The 23,883-nt window shown below is 43.7% G+C and overlaps 1 protein-coding gene across 1 annotated transcript in view; it reads left to right on the top strand.

Annotated features, from left to right (window-relative positions):
* PANX2 (pannexin 2) overlaps nucleotides 1-6,468 on the top strand; it is a 35,335-nt gene extending 28,867 nt beyond the window's left edge. The window contains exons 3-4 of the mRNA XM_030549211.1: nucleotides 1,230-2,681; nucleotides 4,649-6,468. Of these exons, the coding sequence (XP_030405071.1) occupies nucleotides 1,230-2,681; nucleotides 4,649-5,013 (1,817 nt within the window). The 3' untranslated portion in view covers nucleotides 5,014-6,468. The remainder of the gene's footprint in view (nucleotides 1-1,229; nucleotides 2,682-4,648) is intronic.
* Nucleotides 6,469-23,883: the final 17,415 nt, after the last annotated feature.

Genomic DNA, 23,883 nt, shown 5'->3' with positions numbered 1-23,883 from the left:
GTGCCTTTTGGATACTTCCACAGTACAAGAGAACTGTTCGGTTTCCCTTGCGAGGCTCAGTAAATTTGGCAGGTGGGGGTCTTTTTTTTGCCTACTGCTGCAGCAAAGATTAGAGCTTCTTTGCGCATGTGATTTATGGGGAAGGGTTTAAACACTGTAGAGGAAATTGCTAGTCATTGATACCAAATGAAAAAACTCTCAAGGCGTGTTACAATTTGTAAAGACCCAGCAGCCTTAACTGACCCTTAAAAACCCTTTAATCCTGTTGCTCCCAGAGCCCAGGTTGTGTGTTCATAATAGAAACAAGCTTGGTGTTTTTGGCACATTCTGTGTTCAAGAAGAAAAATATTTACTTAATGTGGGTCTGATTTAGCAACTGCTTCTTGTAATGCCTGTCAAAACACTATAAAAATTTACTCCATATCCAGTTCTCTCTAGAGACATATCGTTGAGCTGACATGGATATAGTACATGCCTTCTCCTCTAAGAGCATGTCTAGGTCAAGGTCATTATTGTGTCATTGTGAGTAACTAACAATAGTGCAACTTTCACTAGACTTTATAGAATATTTTATTGCTAGTCTTGAAAAATCTTTTAACAGTAAATATCTGAAGGTAAAACTAAATATTTACCATGCTAAATAGACTGTTACATCAACAGAGAATGTCCAATTATTACCACTGAAATCGAAGAGACACTTGAGATGAAGTTGACCCAGTATCTAGATGATATTAAGTTTAAATTTTCTCTGTCATGTTCAGTACAATAGTCCTTGTTACTGTGAGTTTTCACAGGATTAGATTCATTGACTTCAACTACAAATAATTTGGCTTTATTAATGAAAAAATATTTCACTAAGGTGAGTCATATATTATGCTTATTTCTATAGGGAAACCATGTCCTTTTGATAAACAGTCTCAGTTGCTGTACAGTGGTTAAGGATATCCTGTTCATTAGCTGTCCAGAGTTCAGTGTGGAGTTCTACATTGGAAGTGGTAGCCAATGCAATATATTTAACATTTCTAGTCGAGATTTATTAAAGCTCTTCAAGCAGATAGTTTTGCCCGGGGTGTGGGCAGTACGGGTTGTAACTAATATTAAATCTTTGTGGACTTGATGGCCATGTAAAGAAACAGTAAAAGAACATTGATATCATTTGAAATATTTATTTTACAGAGCTCCTTTTGTAGGTTAAATGCACAGCAGTGACTTTTCTCTCTGTTATACAGAGGAGCCAATATACTGTTACACACCCCACAACTTCACCCGTGACCAAGCCTTGTATGCCAGAGGATATTGTTGGACAGAACTAATAGATGCCTTGCCAGGAGTTGATGCCAGCCATTGGCCCTCCTTGTTTGAGCATAAGTTCCTTCCTTATGCACTGCTGGCTTTTGCTGGCATAATGTACATTCCAGCTCTTGGCTGGGAGTTTCTGGCCTCCACCAGACTGACTTCTGAGCTTAATTTTTTGCTTCAGGAGATTGATAACTGCTACCACCGTGCAGCAGAAGGGCGTGCACCGAAAATAGAGAAACAAATACAATCCAAAGGCCCTGGGATCACAGAGCGGGAAAAAAGAGAAATAATTGAGAATGCCGAAAAGGAAAAAAGCCCTGAGCAGAATTTGTTTGAAAAATACCTGGAAAGAAGAGGGCGAAGTAACTTTTTAGCTAAACTTTATCTTGCAAGACATTTATTTATCATATTTTTAAGCATTATACCAATTACATATTTATCCACCTACTATGCTACGCAGAAGCAAAATGAGTTTACGTGTGCACTAGGAGAGCCTCCTGACAAAACGAGCAGCTCCAAATTACACATCAGAGTGAACTGCAAGCTGCCAGCTGTCCAGCTGCAACGGATAATTGCTGGAGTAGACATTGTCCTCCTCTGCTTTATGAACTTGATCATTCTCATCAACTTAGTTCACCTTTTCATATTCCGCAAGTCTAATTTCATATTTGATAAACTGAACAAGGTTGGAATAAAGACCAAGAAACAGTGGCAAAAGTCTCAGTTTTGTGACATCAATATTTTAGCTATGTTTTGCAATGAAAATCGGGACCATATAAAATCCCTGAACCGCCTGGATTTTATAACAAATGAAAGTGATCTGATGTATGATAATGTGGTGCGCCAGTTGCTGGCAGCGCTGGCGCAGTCTAATCATGATGTCACACCAACGATGCGCGATTCAGGGATTCAGACTATAGACCCCAGTGTCGATCCAGCAGACATTGATGCCAGTGAACAGCTCGTCATTAAGAGACCTAGGAAGAAGATGAAATGGATCCCAAGTAGCAATCCACTTCCGCAGCCATTCAAAGAGCAGTTAGCTATTATGAAGGTTGAAAACCACAAACCTGAAAAGCCGAAGCCAGTGCGCAGGAAAACAGCAACTGATAGCCTTATTGCTCCTTTGATAGAGTCCACTTCAAAAACCTCACAGCAATCATCATCTCATAAAACTGAGTCAAACACCATCTCCAGCACAGGCAATGAGAAAAAACATACACGGCACTTTTCACTGGATGTTCACCCATATATACTTAGCAGTAAAAAACCCAAGCCAGAGATTCAAGCCATTGCTTCAATGCCTACATCCAAAAGCCAAGAGGATGGATTTTTAAACCAAGAGGAAAATGTCGTAGTTCATGTCACCTCTTCTCTCAAAGGTACAGTATGTCATTGCAGTACCATTTCAACAGCGATAAACTGAACAGGCCAGAATTTGGAGTAGCTGTCTGCTGTAGGTTGAACTCAAAGATGACCTGATCTGTTTGGTCTATCTTGTTAAATTTCTAAGCAGCTGATAATATAAGGGCAAGTAGTCTTCTTAAATGGGTTAGGTAGAATTTCTCGATATAGGTCTGTGATAAGGAGTAGTAGAGCTGTGGCAAGGCAGAGCTATGCAACATGTCCTTCTGCTTTGCAGATTTTTTTTGTAGTAGTAATAGATTTTTACACGTAATTTTGAATTTGGCCTTATGCAAAATGTCACCACTTTTGCCAGGAAAAGAGGTAATAGTTGGCTCCCAGGATACCCCATCCTTTCCTAGCTCTCTGTTCCACTTCATTGTTAGTAATGTCACTCATTTTCCAGTAACACAGGAACTGCCATGCTAGATCAAACCAGTGTTCCATCTAATCCAGTGTCCCGTGTATGATGAGCCAGTGCCAGCTGCTGAGGAAGGTGCACGAAACTGTGCAGAAGGCAGTTACGGAATAATCTTCCTACTCCCCTTTTGTTAGAGGCTGATTTATGCCCTGAATCTTGAGGATTCGAAAACTCAGGTTATTGTTGAGTTGTAATCCTTAATATAAATTTAAATTTTCCTTTGTCTTACTTGGCTTTAAGGAAGGCTGGTCTGTATGAAAGGCACCTCTTGGAACTCAGGTTCATTTCTCAGCTTGGCCACAGACTTCTGTGTGTTCTTGGACAAGTCACAGTTCCCCACCTGTATGATGCGGATAATAATACTTCCCTAGCTCAGAAGCATAGGGGCCGACTCTGTGACTGCTCACCACCCACCAGCCACAGCTAATCACTGTGCTACCGATCAGCTGTTTGGGGGATGGGGAAGGCATTGTGGGGAGGGTGGAGAGCAGCAGGTGGGAGGGAGCAGAGCAGGGACGGGGTCTTGGGGGAAGGGGTGGATTGTGGGTGGGGCCTTAGGGCAGAGCAGGGGTGGAGCACCCTTAGGGAAAAATAAAAGTCAGTGCCTAAGCTCAGAGGGGTGTTGTGAAGACAAATATTTCAAGTGATCGTGAGGAGCTGAGATGCTATGGTGATGGGCGCCATATCTAGCTATTTTGTTTTACTGTAAGTGACCGATACAAAAGATGAAATATGCAGTTGGAGTTATAGAAAACTTTGTGTTAAAGATATGGCTCTAAGTTCCTTATAAGCGAAGAAGACCCCCCCTCCCCCCTTCTGGACCTCAGCAGACAGACAGCTACTGTGTCCTCCCTGCCCAGCAGAAAAGTGATTTGAGATCTAAAAATTTCTGTCATTTCTAAATTCTTATGCTCCTTTTTGGAGTCCTCAAACTCCCCAATATATGTGTGCAGGACTTCCTACAGCATTCTTAATCCAGTAGCCTGTTCTGACTCCGACTCCCTGAAGCTACAGGGGGTTTCTGGTCTCAATTATCTTTATTTAAACAAGTGTTTGGATATTTTAAGTTGTGAGCACAAAATAATTACAACAGCTGCTTTTTTGCCCACCTTAAACCCCACCCAAGAATGCTTTTGAGTGAGCAAGTTCTGGAAAGAAACATTTATTGATTATACATTGTTGAGCTATTTCATTTAGAATAGCAGCTTATGGTGTGTGTAATGAGGATGATTTCACATAGGGGATGCTTAGAAATGTAGCTTTAAGTAATATTTACAAAACTTGTTAGTCACACTGTAATGTGCATCTAGGACTAGAATTTTCAAAAGTCAAAGCTCTCATGAAGAAGTAGTCTTAGATTTCTCAGTCCAATTAAAACCTGTGTATTCGGCCCAATTCTTCTCCTACTGAAATTACTGGCAAAACTCCCATTGACTTCTGTGGGATCAGGATACAGCTATGTGGCGGATTAGTGGGGGAAAATAGACTAGCCAGTGATTTACTCTGTATTCTATTTTCTTTCAGTCATCCCACATCATGAGAAAGAGATTCCATACTCATCTGAGACATGCAGAACTGTCCCTGCTGCTGGGACTTACCTCTCCTGCAATCACAATCACATAGCAACAACTACTGCTGCTGCAACAAATACACCCCTGAGCCACGTCAAACTAGAACCAACAGCTGCACTGAATCGTAATCCTACTCACCCTCTGCTGAACGTCAATACACTGTATGAAGATCACGAGGAAGAGGTTTCCAACCTTACAGACAACAGTATTCATTCACCAACCGATGCAGGGGAAATACTCTCCATACCTACCCCAAAGCACTTAATGATGGCAACATTTGAAGAACCAAGGGCGATAGTGAGTTCTGTGGAGTACTAAAGATATAGTGCTGCATGGATATAACCTAATGGTTAGGTCCAGTACCACTGTAATGGAACCCTCAACAATGCAATTCACTGCATGAGCATGGAGAGTTTTAATACAGACCATAGGCTTTGGTAATACCACAAATTGATTTTTCAGGATAGCATCATCACCACTGTCACTAGTTTGCAAAATAGAATAATAAAAAAAAATCGGATGACAGTACACCTTTACCTCCAAGAGCACCCAAGCACAAAAAGTTAGCTGTAGCTTCATCAATTAAATATGGATCAATACAACTTTTGAAACACTGAAAGAGTTTGATGGCATGTCACAGTGATTTTTACAGAGCACTTATATCCTTTGTATTTACAATGGCTAATTAAAGCTAAATAGATATTGGTGAGGTGTATCTTTTATTTTAATGGCAGGAGTTAAATAAGAGTTTAATAATAAGGAAAATATATTTTTTCTCCATAGACTTTATGAAAAAGACATATGCAAGAAACATTTATTTTTTTTGTTTCTTTGGCTCACTTGTGCTGGGCTTGATGGAGGTTTAGGATAAGGGCTTACTAACACCAGCTTATAGTGCAAAAAGGATTGAAATGCTTCAGTCTGCATTTGTGAGTGAGAGGTATGCCCTGCCCTTTAATCTTATGTGTGAATGGAAGATGATGAAATGAAGAGTTTATTTTCTTAAATATATTTTTCCATTGAAAAATTACTTTAATAGCTTTTCAAATCAGGTTTTGCTTTTATCAAAATAGAGAGAAGAGGGTCATTCTAGCAGCTTATTTTTGCATAGTCTATTTATGAACCAAGTTAGAAACTTTCAAAGGTGCTTCACTGATATGAAAAAATCCTGCAATGGTGATGCAGTGTAAAACCAGCAATGTTTTCAAACAGTGCAGAGTTAAAGAGGATTGTTAGTTTATGTTTGCAGTCTCTCCTAGACTCTGATCCAGCAAAGCACTTAAGCACATGCTTAACTAAGCATGTGAGTAATCCCACTGAAGTCACTTGAGAATAGACACATGCTTAAAGTTGAGCCCATGCTTACGTGGCTTTTCTGGATCTGGGCCATAATGTATACGGACAATAATCCTGCAGCATGTGCTGTCATTCCGGTTCAAAGTTTGTCTTCCTTGGCCCAAAGTACATCCTAATGCCCATTCATCCTATAACTTGGATATGTGAGATTTTATGAGAAAATTCTAATAGAAGGAAAAAATCTACTAAAAATGTATCATGCAATAACCATTCTCCTCAAAAGTCTAGTCTGACAAGAAAAGACTATATTAAAACGATATTCACAGTGTATTCAAAATTATGAACTACTGTTTGCTTCAAAATTCTGTATGGTGATAGAAAAAATATAGAGAGCACAAGTATGGGACTGAAATCTTAAAGATATTTTTTAATTTATATTACCTCAAACATGGATATATGATACCAGTATTTAATGAACTATAGCACTGAAGATAAATAAACATTATTCTGAATATCTTTCGTGTGTAATATTTTATAGCTAAATGACCCATCTCTACCACAACATGAGAAAAAAACTAAACAAGATACAGTTGGATAGAGGATGTAAATTAGTCATCCCCTATGTTTTAGTAAATCTATTAAATATGATTTTGATGTGGATGTCCCCATTCCACCTTGCACATTTGACTTTATTGACTTGATGGCTAAGAAGGTGGTTTGCAGTTTTTAAGTAATAAAAGTCCAGTTGCATATTTAGAACCTTATTCTGAACCCCTTATCTAGGTAAAACTTGATGCAATAGGAAGTTTTACCTGTACAGAAACTGCAGAATGGGGACTTAATTGGGGTCTACACTACTTCAGAGCTGGTTCTTCACTCTATCTGCTGAGTTGCTGCATTGTGTTCACATTCAGCTGAAATCAGTGGCTCATCAGGACCTCTCTGGTAAGTACAAATGCACTGCTTTGCTATATTCATCAGCATTGCAGGCACATTCTGCTGGATGTATTCAATACAGTGGGTAGCAGTTAAAAGGAATATTTTTTTCAGCCAAACTAAAATCTTTCTAGTTTCACTGGGTCTTGCTTAGAATCATGGAATATCAGGGTTGGAAGGAACCTCAGGAGATCATCTAGTCCAACCCCCTGCTCAAAGCAGGACCAATTCCCAACTAAATCATCCCAGCCAGGGCTTTGTCAAGCCTGACCTTAAAAACCTCTAAGGAAGGAGATTCCACCACCTCCCTAGGTAGCCCATTCCAGTGCTTCACCACTCTCCTAGTGAAAAAGTTTTTCCTAATATCCAACTTAAACGTCTCCCACTGCAACTTGAGACCATTACTCTTTGTTCTGTCATCTAGTACCACGGAGAACAGTCTAGATTCATCCTCTTTGGAACCCCTTTCAGGTAGTTGAAAGCAACTATCAAATCCCCCCTCTTCTTCTCTTCTGCAGACTAAACAATCCCAGTTCCCTCAGCCTCTCCTCATAAGTCGTGCTGCAGCCCCCTAATAATTTTTGTTGCCCTCCGCTAGACTCTTTCCTATTTTTCCACATCTTGTATTGTGGAGCTTAAAACTGGACACAATACTCCAGATGAAGCCTCACCAATGTCAAATAGAGGGGAATGATCACATCCCTCGATCTGCTGGCAATGTCCTTACTTATACAGGCCAAAATGCTGTTAGCCTTCTTGGCAACAAGGGCACACTGGTGACTCATATCCAGCTTCTTGTCCACTGTAACCCCTAGAACCTTTTCTGCAGAACTGCTTCCTAGCCATTTGGTCCCTAATCTGTAACAGTGAATGGGATTCTTCCATCTTAAGTGCAGGACTCTGCACTTGTCCTTGTTAAACTTCATCAGGTTTCTTTTGGCCCAATCCTCTAATTTGTCTAGGTCCCTCTGTATCCTATCCCTACCCTCCAGCATATCTACCACTCCTCCCAGTTTAGTGTCATCTGCAAACTTGCTGAGAGTGCAGTCCACGCCATCCAGATCTTTCATGAAGATATTGAACAAAACCGGCCCCAGGACCAACCCTTAGGGAACTCTGCTTGAAACCGGCTGCCAGCTAGACATGGAGCCATTGATCACTACCTGTTGAGCCCAATGATCTCGCCAGCTTTCTATCCACCTTATAGTCCATTCATCCAGCCCATACTTCTTTAACTTGCCGGCAAGAATACTGTGGGAGACCATATCAAAAGCTTTGCTAAAGTCAAGGAATAACACATCTACTGCCTTCCCCTCATCCACAGACACAGTGATCTCATCATAGAAGGCAGTTAAGTTAGTCAGGCATGACTTGCCCTTGGTGAATCCATGCTGACTGTTCCTGATCACTTTCCTCTCTCTAAGTGCTTCAGAATTGATTCCTTGAGGACCCGCTCCATGATTTTTTCCAGGGACTGAGGTGAGGCTGACTAGCCTGTAGTTCCCCGGATCCTCCTCCTTCCCTTTTTTAAAGATGGAAACTACATTAGCCTTTTTCCAGTTGTCTGGGACCTCCCTCGATCACCATGAGTTTTCAAAGATAATGGCCAATGGCTCTGCAATCACATCCACCAACTCCCTTAGTACCCTCGGATGCAGTGCATCCGGCCCCATGGACTTGTGCTCGTCCAGTTTTTCTAAATAGTCCCAAACCACTTCTTTCTCCACAGAGGGTTGGTCACCTCCACCCCATACTGTGCTGCCCAGTGCAGCAGTCTGGGAGCTGACCTTTGTTCGTGAAGACAGAGGCAAGAAAAGCATTTGCGTATATTAGCTTTTTGCACATCCTCTGTCACTAGGTTGCCTCCCTCATTCAGTAAGGAACCCACACTTTCCTTGACTTTTTTCTTGTTGCTAACATACCTGAAGAAATCCTTCTTCTTACTCTTAACATCTCTTCCTAGCTGAAACTCTTAAGTGTGGTTTGGCCTTCCTGATTTCACTCCTGCATGGCTGAGCAATATTTTTTTATACTCCTGCCTGGTCATTTGTCCAATCTTCCACTTCTTGTAAGCTTTTTTGTGTGTGTGTGTGGTTTTTTTTTAGATCAGCAAGGATTTCACTGTTAAGCCAAGCTAGTCTCTTGCTATGTTTACTATTCTTTCTACACATCGGGATGTTTTTTTCCTGCAACTTCAATAAGGATTCTTTAAAATACAGCCAGCTCTCCTGGACTCCTTTCCCCCTCATGTTATTCTCCCAGGGGATCCTGCCCATCAGTTTGCTGACGGAGTCAAAGTCTGCTTTTCTGAAGTCCAGGGTCCAGGAGCTGCTCTTCTTTCTTGCCAGTGAAGAATTTGAGAAATTATGGAACATTGTCTCAGAAGATCCGGAATTCGTTAATGAACACAGAATCAAAGAATGCATCATGAGCCAAATTCACAACCAGTTTAAGGAGATCATTGCAGTCACTCGAGTTGCAACTACTTTACCAGCAAAATGAATGTCTTCCCATCTGTTCACGGGTTAGATGGACAGTATTATGCACACACACAAAATTCTTATGATGTGTTGGATTAGTTTGATACCTAATATTGAATGGAATGTCAAACCTGTCAGCCTCTGGTCAAAAGGTGTTCATGTACCATGTCTAAACAAAAATTAAGTGCCTGACCCAACATTCCAGGCACACCTGAAAGGACCAGCAAGTTCACTGGGGATTTTCAGAAGGCAAGGAATGCAGGGTTGGGACTTCAGTGATATGTAGCTACATATTTCATAAAGAGTTTGTTTTTTTTTTAAGTACCAGTAATTAATTTCCCCCTTTGGGAATGGCCGTGATCAGTCCATATTGATAGATGTTCCAATTTTCAGAGAAATTGACAAGTGTTTCCTTTATATCAACTTAGTTTTTGTATTCTTTTGTTGCCTAAGAAAATCTGAAAATAAAAAGTTTCATCCATGCTCTTGCATAAGAGAAAGTGTTAACTTTCCTACATAATTTGCACGTGTTTCTATTATACAGCTTTCAGAAAAGGAGAAGTGGGATTACAATGCTTCATTGGGAAGAAGGATGACTGTTGTTGATAGAGGTTCTCTCTTTTTCTTTTCTTTCTTTTTTTTTTTGTGCTTGCTGGCTTCTCAGTTCTCACACTTAGATTGTCATATTTTAACTAAGTTGCAGGACAAGTGTACCTAGTCCAGTTTGACCCTGATCATTTAAAAAACCCCAAACCACTGAAGTGCTCACATTGTAACAATGGAATATTGCAAATTCCCTGTATTCAGCCACTGTATCCCTTCAGTCTGCATTCGTGCACACCCAAAACTCTCAGTGATGTCACTGGCTATGAAAACATCTTTTACTAACATAGGATCTTTTTCTACTCCCATTGACATTAATATAAAAATCCCTATAAATGTCAATGAGCTAAACAGGTATCCAGCAATCTGCCTGAGAAAGAAGAGGCAGCGATTAGCTATGCTGCCCTGGGAGCAAAACAATTCAGGTCACATTTCCCCATTGCGGGAAGTAAGCTGCAGCAGCCTTCTTCCTGGTATGGAAGCTGCTGAATGTATAGGCTAGCTCACAATTGATCCCATTGAGAGCGGGATCCTTTTATGGGTCAGATTGTGGCTCAGGCTGCGTGCCACACCTCCCACTCTCCTCAGCCTGTGGGCGGAGCTCACTTGTTACTTACAGCTGACAGTTTCAAGACAGAGCAGGTAGCAGCTTGGGCCAACAGTAAATTACCACCTCCCTGGAGCAAAGGGAAAACAATCAATAGGCTGTCCCATAAGAGGGCTTGCAGTAACACCAGTCTCACACTACATGATTTGAAACATGAAAAACATCCACATTTTAAAATGTCCCTCTAATTATGAATCACATTAGCCTCTGTATCTGCCCACTAACTGGTGGAGTATCTTCAATTTGCCACACCAGTCTACTGGCATTCTTTAAGGACCTGATTCTGCCTCATTCAAGTCAATGGTGGGTTTGCTATTTAATGCACTGGGAGCAAGATCAGACCCGGCCTAATGGTATGTCTACACTGCAATAAAACACCCGTGGCTGGCCTTGGTCAGCTGATTTAGGCTTGTGAGGCTATAAAATTGCAGTGTGAATGTTTGGGCTAGGACTGGAGCCCAGGCTCTGGGTACTCTGGATGGGGGAAGGTCCCAGAGCCTAGGCCGCAGCTGGAATGTCTGCAATTTTATAGCCCTGCAGCCTGAGCACAAATCTGCTAACCTGGGCCAGATGAGGGTGTTTTATTGCAATGTAGACATACCCTAAAAAAACACAGAAACCTTTTTTTCCCCCCTCACTTGTACAGAATGGAAATGAGAATTTGGAACAGAAAAGACAACTGTAGCAGAAGCATCTCTTGTGCTATTTTTAGATCCTGTCCCTCCCCTGTTCCCAGCTGGAGGCCAGCACTCTGCATCTGGCAGCCAATTACGGAGAGGCTTCCATGGTATTTTGTGTGTGTGTATGTGTGCGCACTAATGTTTTGAATATTGATGCTGCCAACATTTGGCCATGCTGATTTTTTTTCATAGTGTTAGTGCATCTCCTATGTTCAGTTTCATAACAGAATGAGATCTGTTTATTTCACACTCAGAGACATTGGGCCCAATCGTACAGTTTATTGTGCATCTCTTTAGCTTTATTGGAATTTTCAGGTGCTCAGCGCCTCATGGAAGCCCCTCAGCTCCTTGCAGAATCAGATCCATTGCTTGTTAGCTTTTCAAATTGTGAAGTGAGGGCCACTCCTGGAAACACTATTGAGCACAGTGCACTTGTAATTAACATTTGCGAGATTTCAGGACCTAAAAGCAAAATTCATTCCTACACTGGTAATGTTTGGTGCAGGGACCAGTGACTTTATATCACCTTTATGCTGCGCCTAAACTGTGTTCCCTCTAACCTGTGCAGTTGGGCAGCCTCCCAGGAGAGATTCAAGGGCCACACACTTGATTAGCAGAGCCACGTACATCCGCAGTGTGTGTTCAGCTGCCCCCTCCCCCTGCTGCTTTGCTGCCACATTGCTCCTGCAGCTGCTCCTGAGACCCTCCTGCTAGCTGTGCAGAGCAAGGGGCTGATGTCAGGGTGTCCCCCTTCCCCAAGCCACTGTACCCCATCTCCATAGAGCAGGGGAGAGCGGACAGGGCTCAGGACTCAGAGCAGCTCTAAGGTCTGAACAAGCCTGGTGAGTGCCTTAATGAGAGCGCACACGGTTTCTGAGATTTCCCCAGTGCCTAGCACACATAATCTCTCTCTCTCTCTCTCCCCCTCCCCTGCCCATGTACCCCATCTCCACAGAGCGGGGGAGGAGGGACATGATTCAGGAGGAGGAGAGCTTTCAGTTAGGGCCTTAACGAGACAGCGGATGGCCAGGGGTGGCTCTATGTATTTTGCCACCCTGAGTATGGCAGTCAGGTAGCTTTCAGCAGCATGCCTGTGGGAGGTCTGCCAGTCCCGCACTTTCAGAGTACCCACTGCCGAATTTCTGCCAAAGTCGCGGGATCAGTGGACCTCTCGCAGGCATTCTGCCAAAGGCAGCCTGACTGCCACCCTCACAGCAACCTTGGTGCGCTGGTGCCTGGAGCCGCCCCTGCGGATGGCATCTTTCAAGAACTTCTCCAGCAGCCAGTGCACACACAGTCTCTGTGTCACACATACGCTCATATTGTCTGTGTCTCTCTCTCACACTCAGTCTCTATGTCACACACACATTGTGTCACACATCTCCCAAGTCCCAACACATACTCGTAGTGGTGGTACTTCTTTGTACTTCCTGCAATGCCCATATATTCTCACTCATGTTATGCTTTCCAAGTGTGTTATTTTAGTGTTTTGACTTGTCTATGAATTTCATAATTTTTTATTTCTCCTTACACTTAAATTTAATTCTTTGAGTAGTGAGTTCTAAAATGCCTAACCAATCCTAGCTGGAATAATAATCCCTATGGTAACTTTTAAAAAATATATATTATATCTAGGTTTTTTGTTTCTACTGGTGGCGCACATCCACACATTACCTTGGTGTACATAACAAAATTTGTTCCACACTTGGATGGAAAAAATTAGAGGGAACATTGCCAAAGGCTGCCAAAGCTCAGGTTGTCTCTTGGTGCAGGTTAGAGCAGCCTGAAGTTTACCTTAACTGGTGCCCAGATAATAACAGTCCTTTTGGACCATTCTGGCAGCCAGGAATAGCTTAGGGATACCCAAACCATCACACCTCTAGCCAGGGCTCATGCAGAGTTGTATGAGGGCCCTACACCTATTAGAGACTCCCTCTGCACTGATTATATTCCTACTGTAACCTTTAGGACATCTTAACAGAACCTTTACACAAGCATAAAGGAGCCATAACGCACCCCTTAATTGAGTTCTTAATCTTTAAGGGGCAGATCCTGCATCGTTGAAGTCTATGGGAATTGTGCCATTGACATCAGTAGCAGCTGGATTGGGCCCTAACTGCTCTTCATTTAGCATTTGATGCAGGAAAAATAAGATTTGTCCTCTGGAATAGAAACAAACTGAGGAGAGATCATTAATAATGCTGCACACTTACTCCAGCCAGCACATTTCACCCACAGAGCTCAATAAGCTGTCTAAAGGCACATAACCACTATTGCCCCTATTTTACAGATGGAGAAATTGAGGCACAGTGAAGTGAAGCAACTTGTCCAAGGTCACATAGTCAGTAAGAGAGCTATAAATAGACCCCAGGGTCTCTTGACCACTCTGACCTTATACACTATCCATTGCACTGTCCTGGTTTCTATTATAAGGTGGTGCATACATTATCAGATTATCTAGATCAGTAGGCGTGATGCTCTGATCAATAAATTGCTTTTCTTCTAGAAAACATTAGGTCAGTGAAATATTTGTGGAAAATTGGTCACTGACTGAATTTACTGACAGAAACAAGGGTTTGGCATTCAAAACATACAAATAACATACAATATGCAAAATACTTCAGAGATTTTTAAAGGGACATTTATTTTTGTGACCAGCCATCCGCTGTCCAATCTTTTTCTTGGCATCTTCAGAAGGACACTGCAGTCTGCCTGTAAGCATAATTTAATTACAGGAAAGCCATTTTATTTCTGTTTTTTACCAGCCATTTGGCAGCAAATTTACAGTGACTGCTGCCCTCTGAATTTCTTCAGAAGCATTTCCAAGTCATTTTGCAAAAGTATGCAAATAGAAAAGATGATAAATTAGTCTGATGCACTAAAAGAAATCTCTGCATTCTGCAGACCTGATTCTAAGAGATATTGTTCCTCTCCTAGTGTCTTCAGTGGTGACTGAGCATGCTCAGCACCTTGCAGCAGGTGTTCAGCATCTAGAAAGTAGAACCCTACTGGTTTATTAATTCTTATACGAAATTAGTATGGCCAGAGCCGTAGACAGCTTAATCTGAAAGAAGGACTCAATGGAGATGGAACTCCTGCTGGTTTTCAAGGAGAGGAAGTTTTATCTAATGCAGAGATCGGCAAACTAAAGCCCATGGCCACATCTGGCCCTCAGGACCCTCCTACCTAGCCTCTGAGCTCCTGGCCTGGGAGTAGGGTGACCAGATGTCCTGATTTAATCGAGACTGTCCCAATATTTGCTTGCTTGTCCCGCGTCCCGACCAATGTTCAGTTGGGACACTGGACAAACAAGCAATTTTGCCCTCCACTCCAGCACAGGTGGAGCCCGGAGGGGCTCTTGCCCCCCCCCACTTCCCCCATTGGATCCCTCCTCAAATCCCCATCCTGGCCCCGCCTCTTCCCCAAGCATGCGGCATTCCTCCTCCCTCCCAGGCTTGTGCCACCATACAGCTGACCAGCGCAAGCCTGGGAGGGAGGGGGTGGCCCCCAGCTCTCACCTTGTGAACTGCTCCAGTCCAGCTTCTGGCGGCGGGGGGACGCTCCAGTGGCTTTTTATTTATTTATTTATTTTGCTCCGCCGCAGGCTTTTTTTTTCCCTCTGCCAGCAGCCCTTCCCCTCCTCCCGCCCAATATTTCATCTTTGTCATCTGGTCACCCTACCCGGGAGGTTAGCCCCCGACCCCTCCCCTGCTATTGCCCTCCCCCGTAGCCTCAGCTCACTGCTCTTCCAGCCCAAGAGGGCTGTGAACTCTTTCCGGGCAGCACAGCTGCAGATCCCCGGCCCAACCCAGTGCTCTGTGCTGCACGGTGGCGTAGCTGGCTCCAGCTGGGTAGCACAGCTGTAGTGCCACAGGCAGCGTGGTAAGGGGGCAGGCAGCAGGATAGAGTTGGGTTGGACAGAGGGCAGGGGAGGTCGGGGTGTGGTCAGGGGACGGGTGTGGGAAGGGGTCGGTGTGGTCAGAGGGCAAAGAACGGGGGGTTGAATGGGTGCAGGGGTCCCAGGGGGACAGTCAGGAAGGAGGGGGAGGTTGGATGGGGCAGCGGGGGGCAGTCAGGGGCAGGGGTTCTGGAGGTGGTCAGAGGACAGGGAGGAGTGGATGGGGCAGGGGTCCCAGGAGGGCTCTCAGGGTAAAGGGAACGGGTGGGGGTGGATGGGGCAGGAGTCCCGGGGGGAGCTGTCAGGAGGCAAGAAGCAGGGAGGGTTGGATGGGGGTAGGGGGCTGGGCCATGGCTGGCTGTTCAGGGAGGCACAGCCTCCCCTAAGCGGCCCTCCATACAATTTTGGAAACCCTATGTGGCCCTCAGACCAAAAAGTTTGCCTGCCCCCGATCTTGCTGGCTCGAGAAAGCACTTTTCTTTAAATCTAAGGGCCGACAGAACTCTCTGTTCTTCTATCCAACTGACAACTGTGAGGGAGTACGTAAACCCCACACTAGCACGGAAATGGTAAAGGAGCTGATTTGGGCTGGGGTGGCCCTGCTCTGCCACACCTGCAAATCATGCCAGGGCTGGAGGAGGAGTTAAAAGGAGGGAACTCCACGCAGCTGAAGGCAGCCCTAGGAAGGGAACAGATTGCTGAAGTTCTTGAGTTTGAAGGGAGGCCTCACAACCTGCAGAGTGCTGCCCATGCAGAACCCCTGAGTTGAAGGGAAAAGACCTGAGGCTGGTACCAGAACCAGTGAACTCTGAGGTGGACACTAATACTGAAGTGAGAGAGGCCCATATCCTGGAAGGAGCTGCCTACAGGGGTTTTTTCTGCCTTTCTTTTGTTTAATCCCTTTTGCTGATTATGGGTTGTTTGGTGGCATCAGTGAGGGGATGATACTGTTGAGAGCCCATGGCTAGAAGGTGAGCACTGCCCTGCTAGGAAGATGCCCTGTGGCACCTGCTGGATGGAGGTGGTGTAACTGGACTCGTGCATGCACTCCTCACATAGCTTAAAGGGAGTGCCCTACCAGGAAGAGATTCATAACCACAACATACATGTGGTCTTACTGGATGTCACAGTTTATGGCAACTGCACCTTATTTTCCCTTAGTGGTCCAGCAATAGCACCCATTCTCAAGCTTCTGGCCCCCAACTGTTATATCTATAGAGAGAGAGCTCTTCCTCTCTCCTTTCCTGCCACCTGGGGTATTTCCAGGTTGAACTACTCCCTCTCTTCACTGTGTTGTGCCCAGGAAAAGGCAGCTTGCATAAGCAGCCTGCTTCATGTCTCCCCTCAGACATAGATGGATTATGGGTTTATGGGGCCTGGGCCAAAGCAAGTGGGGAAGGGGCCCTCCCCACCCCTTCTGCTTGCAGGTCCCCACTACCCATCCCCCTCCAGTGTTCCTGCTGGGGAAAAGTGGTTGGGGCATGGGAGCTTGCTCTACTCTGCTTGCCTGGGATTCCTGGTGGCATCAGCCATGAGGACTTCCCCTGCTCCCCCAGCAGGAGTGCTGAGCAGGTTGGGGGATGGGGGCACCCATTTTTCCAGGCACCTCCAGTTGGCTAGGGCCTCTGGGCACAGGCTCCATTGGCCTAGTGGCTAATCTGCTACTGCTCAGAGAGAGAATAGGGCGTAATTGCCAACTGTTATAAGTTACCATCCAGCACTTCCTGTGCAAGCCTCTTTTATTCTTAAGCTAAAAGCATTACAGAGAAAACATTAAAAAAAAAAAAAAAGAATCTACAGGTATGCTATTAAGCTTACTGTCTCCAATAAAGGGTTTAGCAGTTGAGCCCTTCAGACTCCTCGAAAGGGGTCTCTTTTTTGTGGCCACAGGTTCATAACAACCTTAGCTCAGAACTGGCACGCTCATGAAAAGTTTAGTTCCTCCTTAATTATAGGGTGGGATCTTTGGAGTTCTCAGAAGCAGGTAATCAGTAATCAATTGACTTCTCTCCACAGAGCAGAGCTTCAAAAGATGGATTTGAAGTAGATCACTTGCATTCCCCTCATCCCCAGGTATTTCCTAGGAAATCCATGTCATGCATATTGTCCCAGAAAGTCCTTGATATCTCACAGAGATTGCATTAATCCTTCTTCCACCTAAAGAATCCCTCCTAATACAATCCCACAATAAGACACAAGTGTTTGCATTTTTGATACTATAGGTCTCAAAGGTATTAAATGTCATTCAATAAGGTATAATTTAATTCCATAAAGTTTGCCCAGGACATTGCAGGATACTGTCATGTCTATCACACTGGGCACACACAAGTCCTAGGGAGGAAAACATGTGCTAAGGACCAGGCTGACCTATTTAAGACAAATACAGTGTGTTGCACAAGGAAAGATAATAAACAACCCATCTCCCCACGTGGTGGGCAAGAGCAGAGCGTGTATAAGTGATTTTGCTGACTCCTGACAACTCCATAGGATGAGACTATTCAGACCAGATGAATGACCACATCCCTAAATCTGGATTAATAACCTTGTGCACCCATTCAGCCAGGGATTACCTGGTAGTGGATGGGGTGAGAAGCAGACAATGAAGGGCATGGAGGCTGTGAAGTTTGCTGCTGGGGGGAGGAGTTTCCCAGTCAGGTTTGATGTAGAGGTTTAGGGAGCTCCTCTTCAAAGCTGTTGGGTGGTTCCCCTGCCCAATCCACCCATTAATAGTTGGTTTTGATGGCAAGTTGGTGTAGAAATATGGGGGCTGTGTTTTGCCTCCTCTCAGAGTGACTATTTGGGGCTCTGTGGCCTCTAACCTGTCTTCTCTCGCTGCCTACATAGCAATAATAAATATGTATTTCTGTAATACAAATACGGTGAAACAGCCTCTAGTGTAACCTAGAACAGTCTACAGTAGCCTATGGCCTGTGTCCTGCAAACTACTTAAGCTCATGCTTAAATTTTAAACACATGAATAATCCCATTGACTTTGATGGGATGATCTGTGATCTTAAAGTTAAGCATGTTAGCGCTTTGCTGGGGAGGCCTAAGGGATATCAAAGAGAGAGTGAAGGTGTGAATGACACAAGCCAGAAAGCATTAGAGGACATGATGCAAACAAACAAAACTGCAAATCAATGCAGAGGTTAGAGCTAGAGGGAAACGGGCAGCCTAGGAGAGTAAAGGAAGAGCTGCCAGCTTCAAACAACCAGAGGATCTGAGAGAGAATCCAAGGGTATGTCTACACTGCAATTGGACAGCCATGGCTGGCCCTTGCCAGCTGTCTTGGGCTTGGGCTAAAGGGGCTGTTTAACTGTGGTGTAGACATTTAGGCTCTGGTTACAGCTGGAGTTCTGGGACCCTCCCACCTTGCAAGGTCCTAGAGTTTGGGCTCCAGGCTAAGCCTGAATGTCTACACTGTAATTAAACAGCCCCTTAGCCAGAGCCCTGCTAGCCTGAGTCAGCTGGCACAGGCCAGCTGTGGGTTTTTAATTGCAGTGTAGACATTCCCAAACAGGCAGCTGATGGAAGCTTAAAATAGCATGAGAATGATCTCAAGGCAGCTAGAGAGTTTGTAATGACTGGGAAGCCCTGAAAGCAGCTGGAGGAGCCTGAGGAGGACAGATTGAAGATGAGCTGCAGGTCTAGCAAAGAGAGCTTGGCACTGCTTGGGAAGCTGAGCGCAAGCATTGGAAGGGCTGGGGGGACTCAGAGAGAAGAGGGTAGCTAAGGGAGTACAATACAGATTCTGTAACTCTGTCCTACCAGCTAACTTGGAGATTTAAGTAAATCTCCAACCTGCAAGTGTGCAGATGCTGCATTCCTTGTGAACCATACTCTGTGCATGGACTAGGGGGGGTGCAAAGATGGTGTTAAGACACCCTTGTGCTTCCCTCTATTCTCTGCCTGGCCCCCAGCATAAATTGGAGTTGCCTTGGGCTGTCCACAAACTGAGCATAGCAGCATTTTAGTTATGTTCCCTCTTTTGTTGTCACAACCCCTACACCAGCTGCCACGAAAGGGGAGATGTAAAGCTGGCTACACCAACTCTACACAGTGCAGGAACGCCCCTGGCAGCTGGAGTACTTCCTGGTGGGGAAATACATCTGCTTTATGGCTCCTTTTTCATCAGTAGGGTGGTCATATCGCAATACAGGACTGAACTTCATTGGCATGAAGGGTCTGATTCTGCTCCCACTGACTTCAGAGATTAAAAAACTAGAACAACATAAAATTAACATGGCACACCTTAAATGGATTCAAACCTGGCTAAATGACAGCTCTCAAAATGTAATTGCAAATTGGGAATTGTCATCAAGCTGGTGTGTTTCCCACAGAAATTGGTTCTTGGTCCTACGCTAATTAACATTTTTATAAATGGCCTGGAAGAAAAGATAAAATCATCACTGATAAACTTTGCAGATGACCAAAAAATTGGTGGGAGATGGTAAATAGTGATAGGATAGGTCACTGATTCAGAGCCATCTAGATCACTTGGTAAACTGGTGCAAGCCAAAAATGAGTGTTAACATGGCTAAATTGAAATGTATGCATCTAGGAACAAGAATTGTAGTCCTGTTTACTGGATGGGGGACTCTATCCTGGCAATCAGTGACTCTGAAAAGATTTGGGCGGGGGGGGGAGGTGGATGATCAGCTGAACATGGAGCTCCGAGTGTGATGCTGTGGCCAAAGAGTGAATGAGCTCCTGGGGTGCATAAATGGGAATCTCAGTAGGAGTAGAGATGTTTTACATCTGTATTTGACACTGGTGCGACTATTCCTAGAATACTGTGTCCAGTTCTGGTGCCCACAAGTCACGAAGGATGTTGAGAAATTGGAGAGGTTCAGAGAAGAGCCACGAGAATGATTAAGGCATGTTTTCTAATTCTTTATAGTGATAGACTCAAGTAGCTCAATCTATTGTGTGTAACACTAAATGGTGACTTGATTAGTCTATAAGTGTCTACAACAGAACAAATATTTAATAATGGGCTCTTCAATCTAGCAGAGAAACATAGAACATGATCCAAAGGCTGGAAGCTGAAGCTAGACAATTTCAGACTGAAAATACGGTGTACATTTTCAACAATGAGGGTAATTAACAATTGGAACAATTTACCAAGGTTTGTGGTGGATTCTCTATCACTGACGATATTTAAATCAAGATTGAATGTTTTTCTATAAAATACATTCAAGGAATTATTTTAGAGGAGTTCTGTGTTCCACAAGAGGTCAGACTAGATGATCGCAACCGTCCCTTCTGCCTTGGAATCTATGAAAAAATGGGAATGAAACAGGGTGAGTCCCAAATTAGGAAGCTAATAAAAAGTCAGCTACAGCATAAAGCATCAAATATGGAAACTGTGAAATAGAAGAAACTGAAATGAACATCTCATGCATCCAGGTACCCCTTACAATATATACCCTCATCCTTTGATCTCCTTAAAGGTTTTGTCCCTAAATCTGCCCTGGGAAGCCATATGACTAAATAAACCAAGCCAAACCCTAGTGACCCTCTGATGTGTGAATGGTTCTCTTAGACAAATGGTGTATTGTTAATAATATGTACCCCCTCTTTTTCTTGGATATTCTGTAGAAAATAAGTCATCTTTAGTACTGGGTTCAAGGCTATCCAGTAGCTAAAGTTAAAGGTCAATTCCTGCCCTTGAATATGCTAATGTAACTGCTACCAACATATATAAAATAAATATCAGTAACATACAAAACTCACTAAAATTATTTGTCCATATTGACATAACATATATAACCCCTCTGTAAAGTGGTTAACAGCAGCACAAAGAGGCTGGGTGCAATGTGTCTAGGGGTCCCTCTTGACAGATAACTAAATTGGCTCCAGCCCCCACTCAGGAACCTGGAAAATCTAAACATATGCTCCTGAAATACCCTTAACAAGCAGAACTTCCCTACTGACATGCACTAGGAGATTCTCTGCAAAGGAATCTTTAGTAGGGGAGAGGGAACACAGTCATAATCATGGGAAAACAGGAGAAGAATAGATATGCAAGTACAGAATAAAATATCCCCTTCTGCTACCTTTGGCAGTGCTTTGTCTAACTGCTTTCCCAGATGCTGGTGAGAAAGTCCCACAGGTAATACTCCATTGGCTGCACCATTTCACCCATTCACCAAACCCCATCCACAGTTTAGATCAGTGAGTAGCACTAGCCCACGTGTCTCTTTGCAGGTCAGTCTCCAGCCCCAGTGGAGCTGCTTGCCTTGTTCTGTCTGGAGATGTCACCTCCTCAGCCCAGGTCAGTGAATCAGTTTTATTAAGGTGCAGGGTAGGCAGTGGTTCACTAGAGTCCACTCCACGCTGCTGCTGTCCACTGCATCATTTCTCACCTTAAAGTCCTCTGGATCATGTCTTGATGCAAAGTCCTTAGTCTGTGACTGTCCTCATGGCAAAGTCATCTGTCTGCATTGCTTCTCACATGAAATTCCCCACAGAACTGGGGCCAAAATAACTTAGAACCCTTCAGAATAGTCCTGACTGCTTGGAAATGAGCACTTTCCACTCCCTGCACCTGTTTTGGCTTTCACTCTCCCCCTCTTCTCCCCCCTCCCCCAATCAAGTTCACCTATTATGGTGATGACACAAGTGTCACTAGAGGAACTGGAGTACTTGTGGCACCTTAGAGACTAACAAATTTATTTCAGCATGAGCTTTTGGGAGCTACAGCTCACTTCTTCGGATGCATAGAATGGAACACACAGACAGATCTCCTGTCTGTGTGTTCCATTCTATGCATCCGAAGAAGTGAGCTGTAGCTCATGAAAGCTCATGCTGAAATAAATTTGTTAGTCTCTAAGGTGCCACAAGTACTCCTGTTCTTTTTGTGGATACAGACTAACACAGCTGCTACTCTGAAAATAGAGGAACTGTTGGTAGGTAGCCTAGGGAAAAAGCAGCTCTCTATGGCAGCTCTTTTTCCTTTTCACCAATAGAGGGAGTAGAGAACTCTTAACAGGCTGGAGCTTCTGGCCACAGACCATACATATATTCATAATTAAAATCCTGTTGTGCTTGAGTGGTACTGATTTTCTGGGCAAAAATGAATGATTTCATTTTTCAATAATCCATTTCCTCTTTTTTTACCCAAGCTTTGCAACCAAATTTAAAGGAAAACCCATGAAATATCTATTTTTTGCAATTCTTAGACTCAAGAAGTACAGCTTGCATGTGACAAGATGAGAAACAGGAGACTTTCATCATTCTTATAAAGCAAACTGCTTTATTAGTGTTTGTTATTAAAATTCATTTGGCTTGTAGTAGCATGTAGGGACTCCAGTCATGGACCAGAACCCCATTGTGCCATTCCTTGTGTAGAACATTGTGATTATACATTTGCATGGCACCTTCCATCACAAAGAATGACAAATACATAGCACCTCAGGACCATTAGCTGGGGAATAACTCAAAGGGATGAGTGCCGCCTACTGAATCTCCATTGACAATTTTTGTAGTACAGAGGTGTTCCTTGGAGGTGAAGAACTGACCCAGCCCAAACTTGATTAGCTTATGAGAACAAACAGTATCATAGTACTAGAGAAGGTCTCATACTGCATTGCTTCTGTAGGCCTGATTGTACATTCATTAAGAGAGCGGCATAGGAAACTGCTCCCTGTGATATATGTAGACAGCAGCAGGGGATGTCAGTAATTGTGTGGGGGGATGTGTAGGAAGTGAGGGGGGGGTTAACAGGGACCATGAGGAGGGGCATGCTTAGGATATTCAGAGCTGGTTTGATAAGTGACACCAGATGTGTTCAAATAACATGTAATTGCGCTAAGCAGCCTGTCAGGGCTGGGCATAGCAAGTGCCTCCACAAATAGCTCCCTTCAATGATGTTACATCTGTGGATTTATAGCAGGAATACCAGAGCAGAAATGCTTGGCTCTTGAGGCACGTTGATAAGACTTGTTTAGCATGGATGGCTGATACATAAAGGTTTTATGACACAGGAATAGCTATAACTGAATGCAAATAGGGTATTTTATGGCTGTTTTTTCCATAAGTGTAAATGTTAATTACACAGCAAATGTATGAAAAATGTAACATTGATGCTGATAGAAACTTGGCAATCAGCTAAGCTAGTTCATCTGTCCACTAAGTAAAATGTAAATATCGGGCCAAGTGCCCCTTTTCAGCCCCAGGGGAACAGTCCCTAATATTTAGCAAATATTAGCAATATGTTTTTTGCTAAAAACATTCTTTCATTCTGTTCCACAAACAACAACAATACTGTTTACTCTGCTGTTTATCAGTGGGAACTGATACATCTCCTCTAAATGATCCTCTTCAAATATTTCCCCCTCCATACCCATTTTAAGCACCTGCTAATGTTAGTGTCTATTTGTTCACATATGTCGATTAAGTGTATTCCTCATCTTTCCATTAAATAATTCAGAGAGGAACTTCGTAAGTGAAAATTTAAAGTGACAAGTTCAGTTCTCTTGCTTACACTGGTCCAGTCCTAGTGAAATCAAGGGGGTTGGGCTAGTGTAACTCTAGACATATTGGTGCTGTCCTGCCAAATAATGATCCTACTGAACTTTAAGAGCCATATTCTGCTTGTCCCCTATGTGAGTGTTGAGTGGAGACATGGCAGGGGGTAATCAGTCACTAGTAAGTTGCGGGTTCTTGGCCATTAGTCCATCACCC

The sequence above is a fragment of the Gopherus evgoodei genome, chromosome 1 (assembly GCF_007399415.2).
Source record: "Gopherus evgoodei ecotype Sinaloan lineage chromosome 1, rGopEvg1_v1.p, whole genome shotgun sequence".
Lineage (NCBI taxonomy): Eukaryota > Metazoa > Chordata > Testudines > Testudinidae > Gopherus > Gopherus evgoodei.
This window is presented reverse-complemented; position numbering and strand designations above follow the sequence as displayed.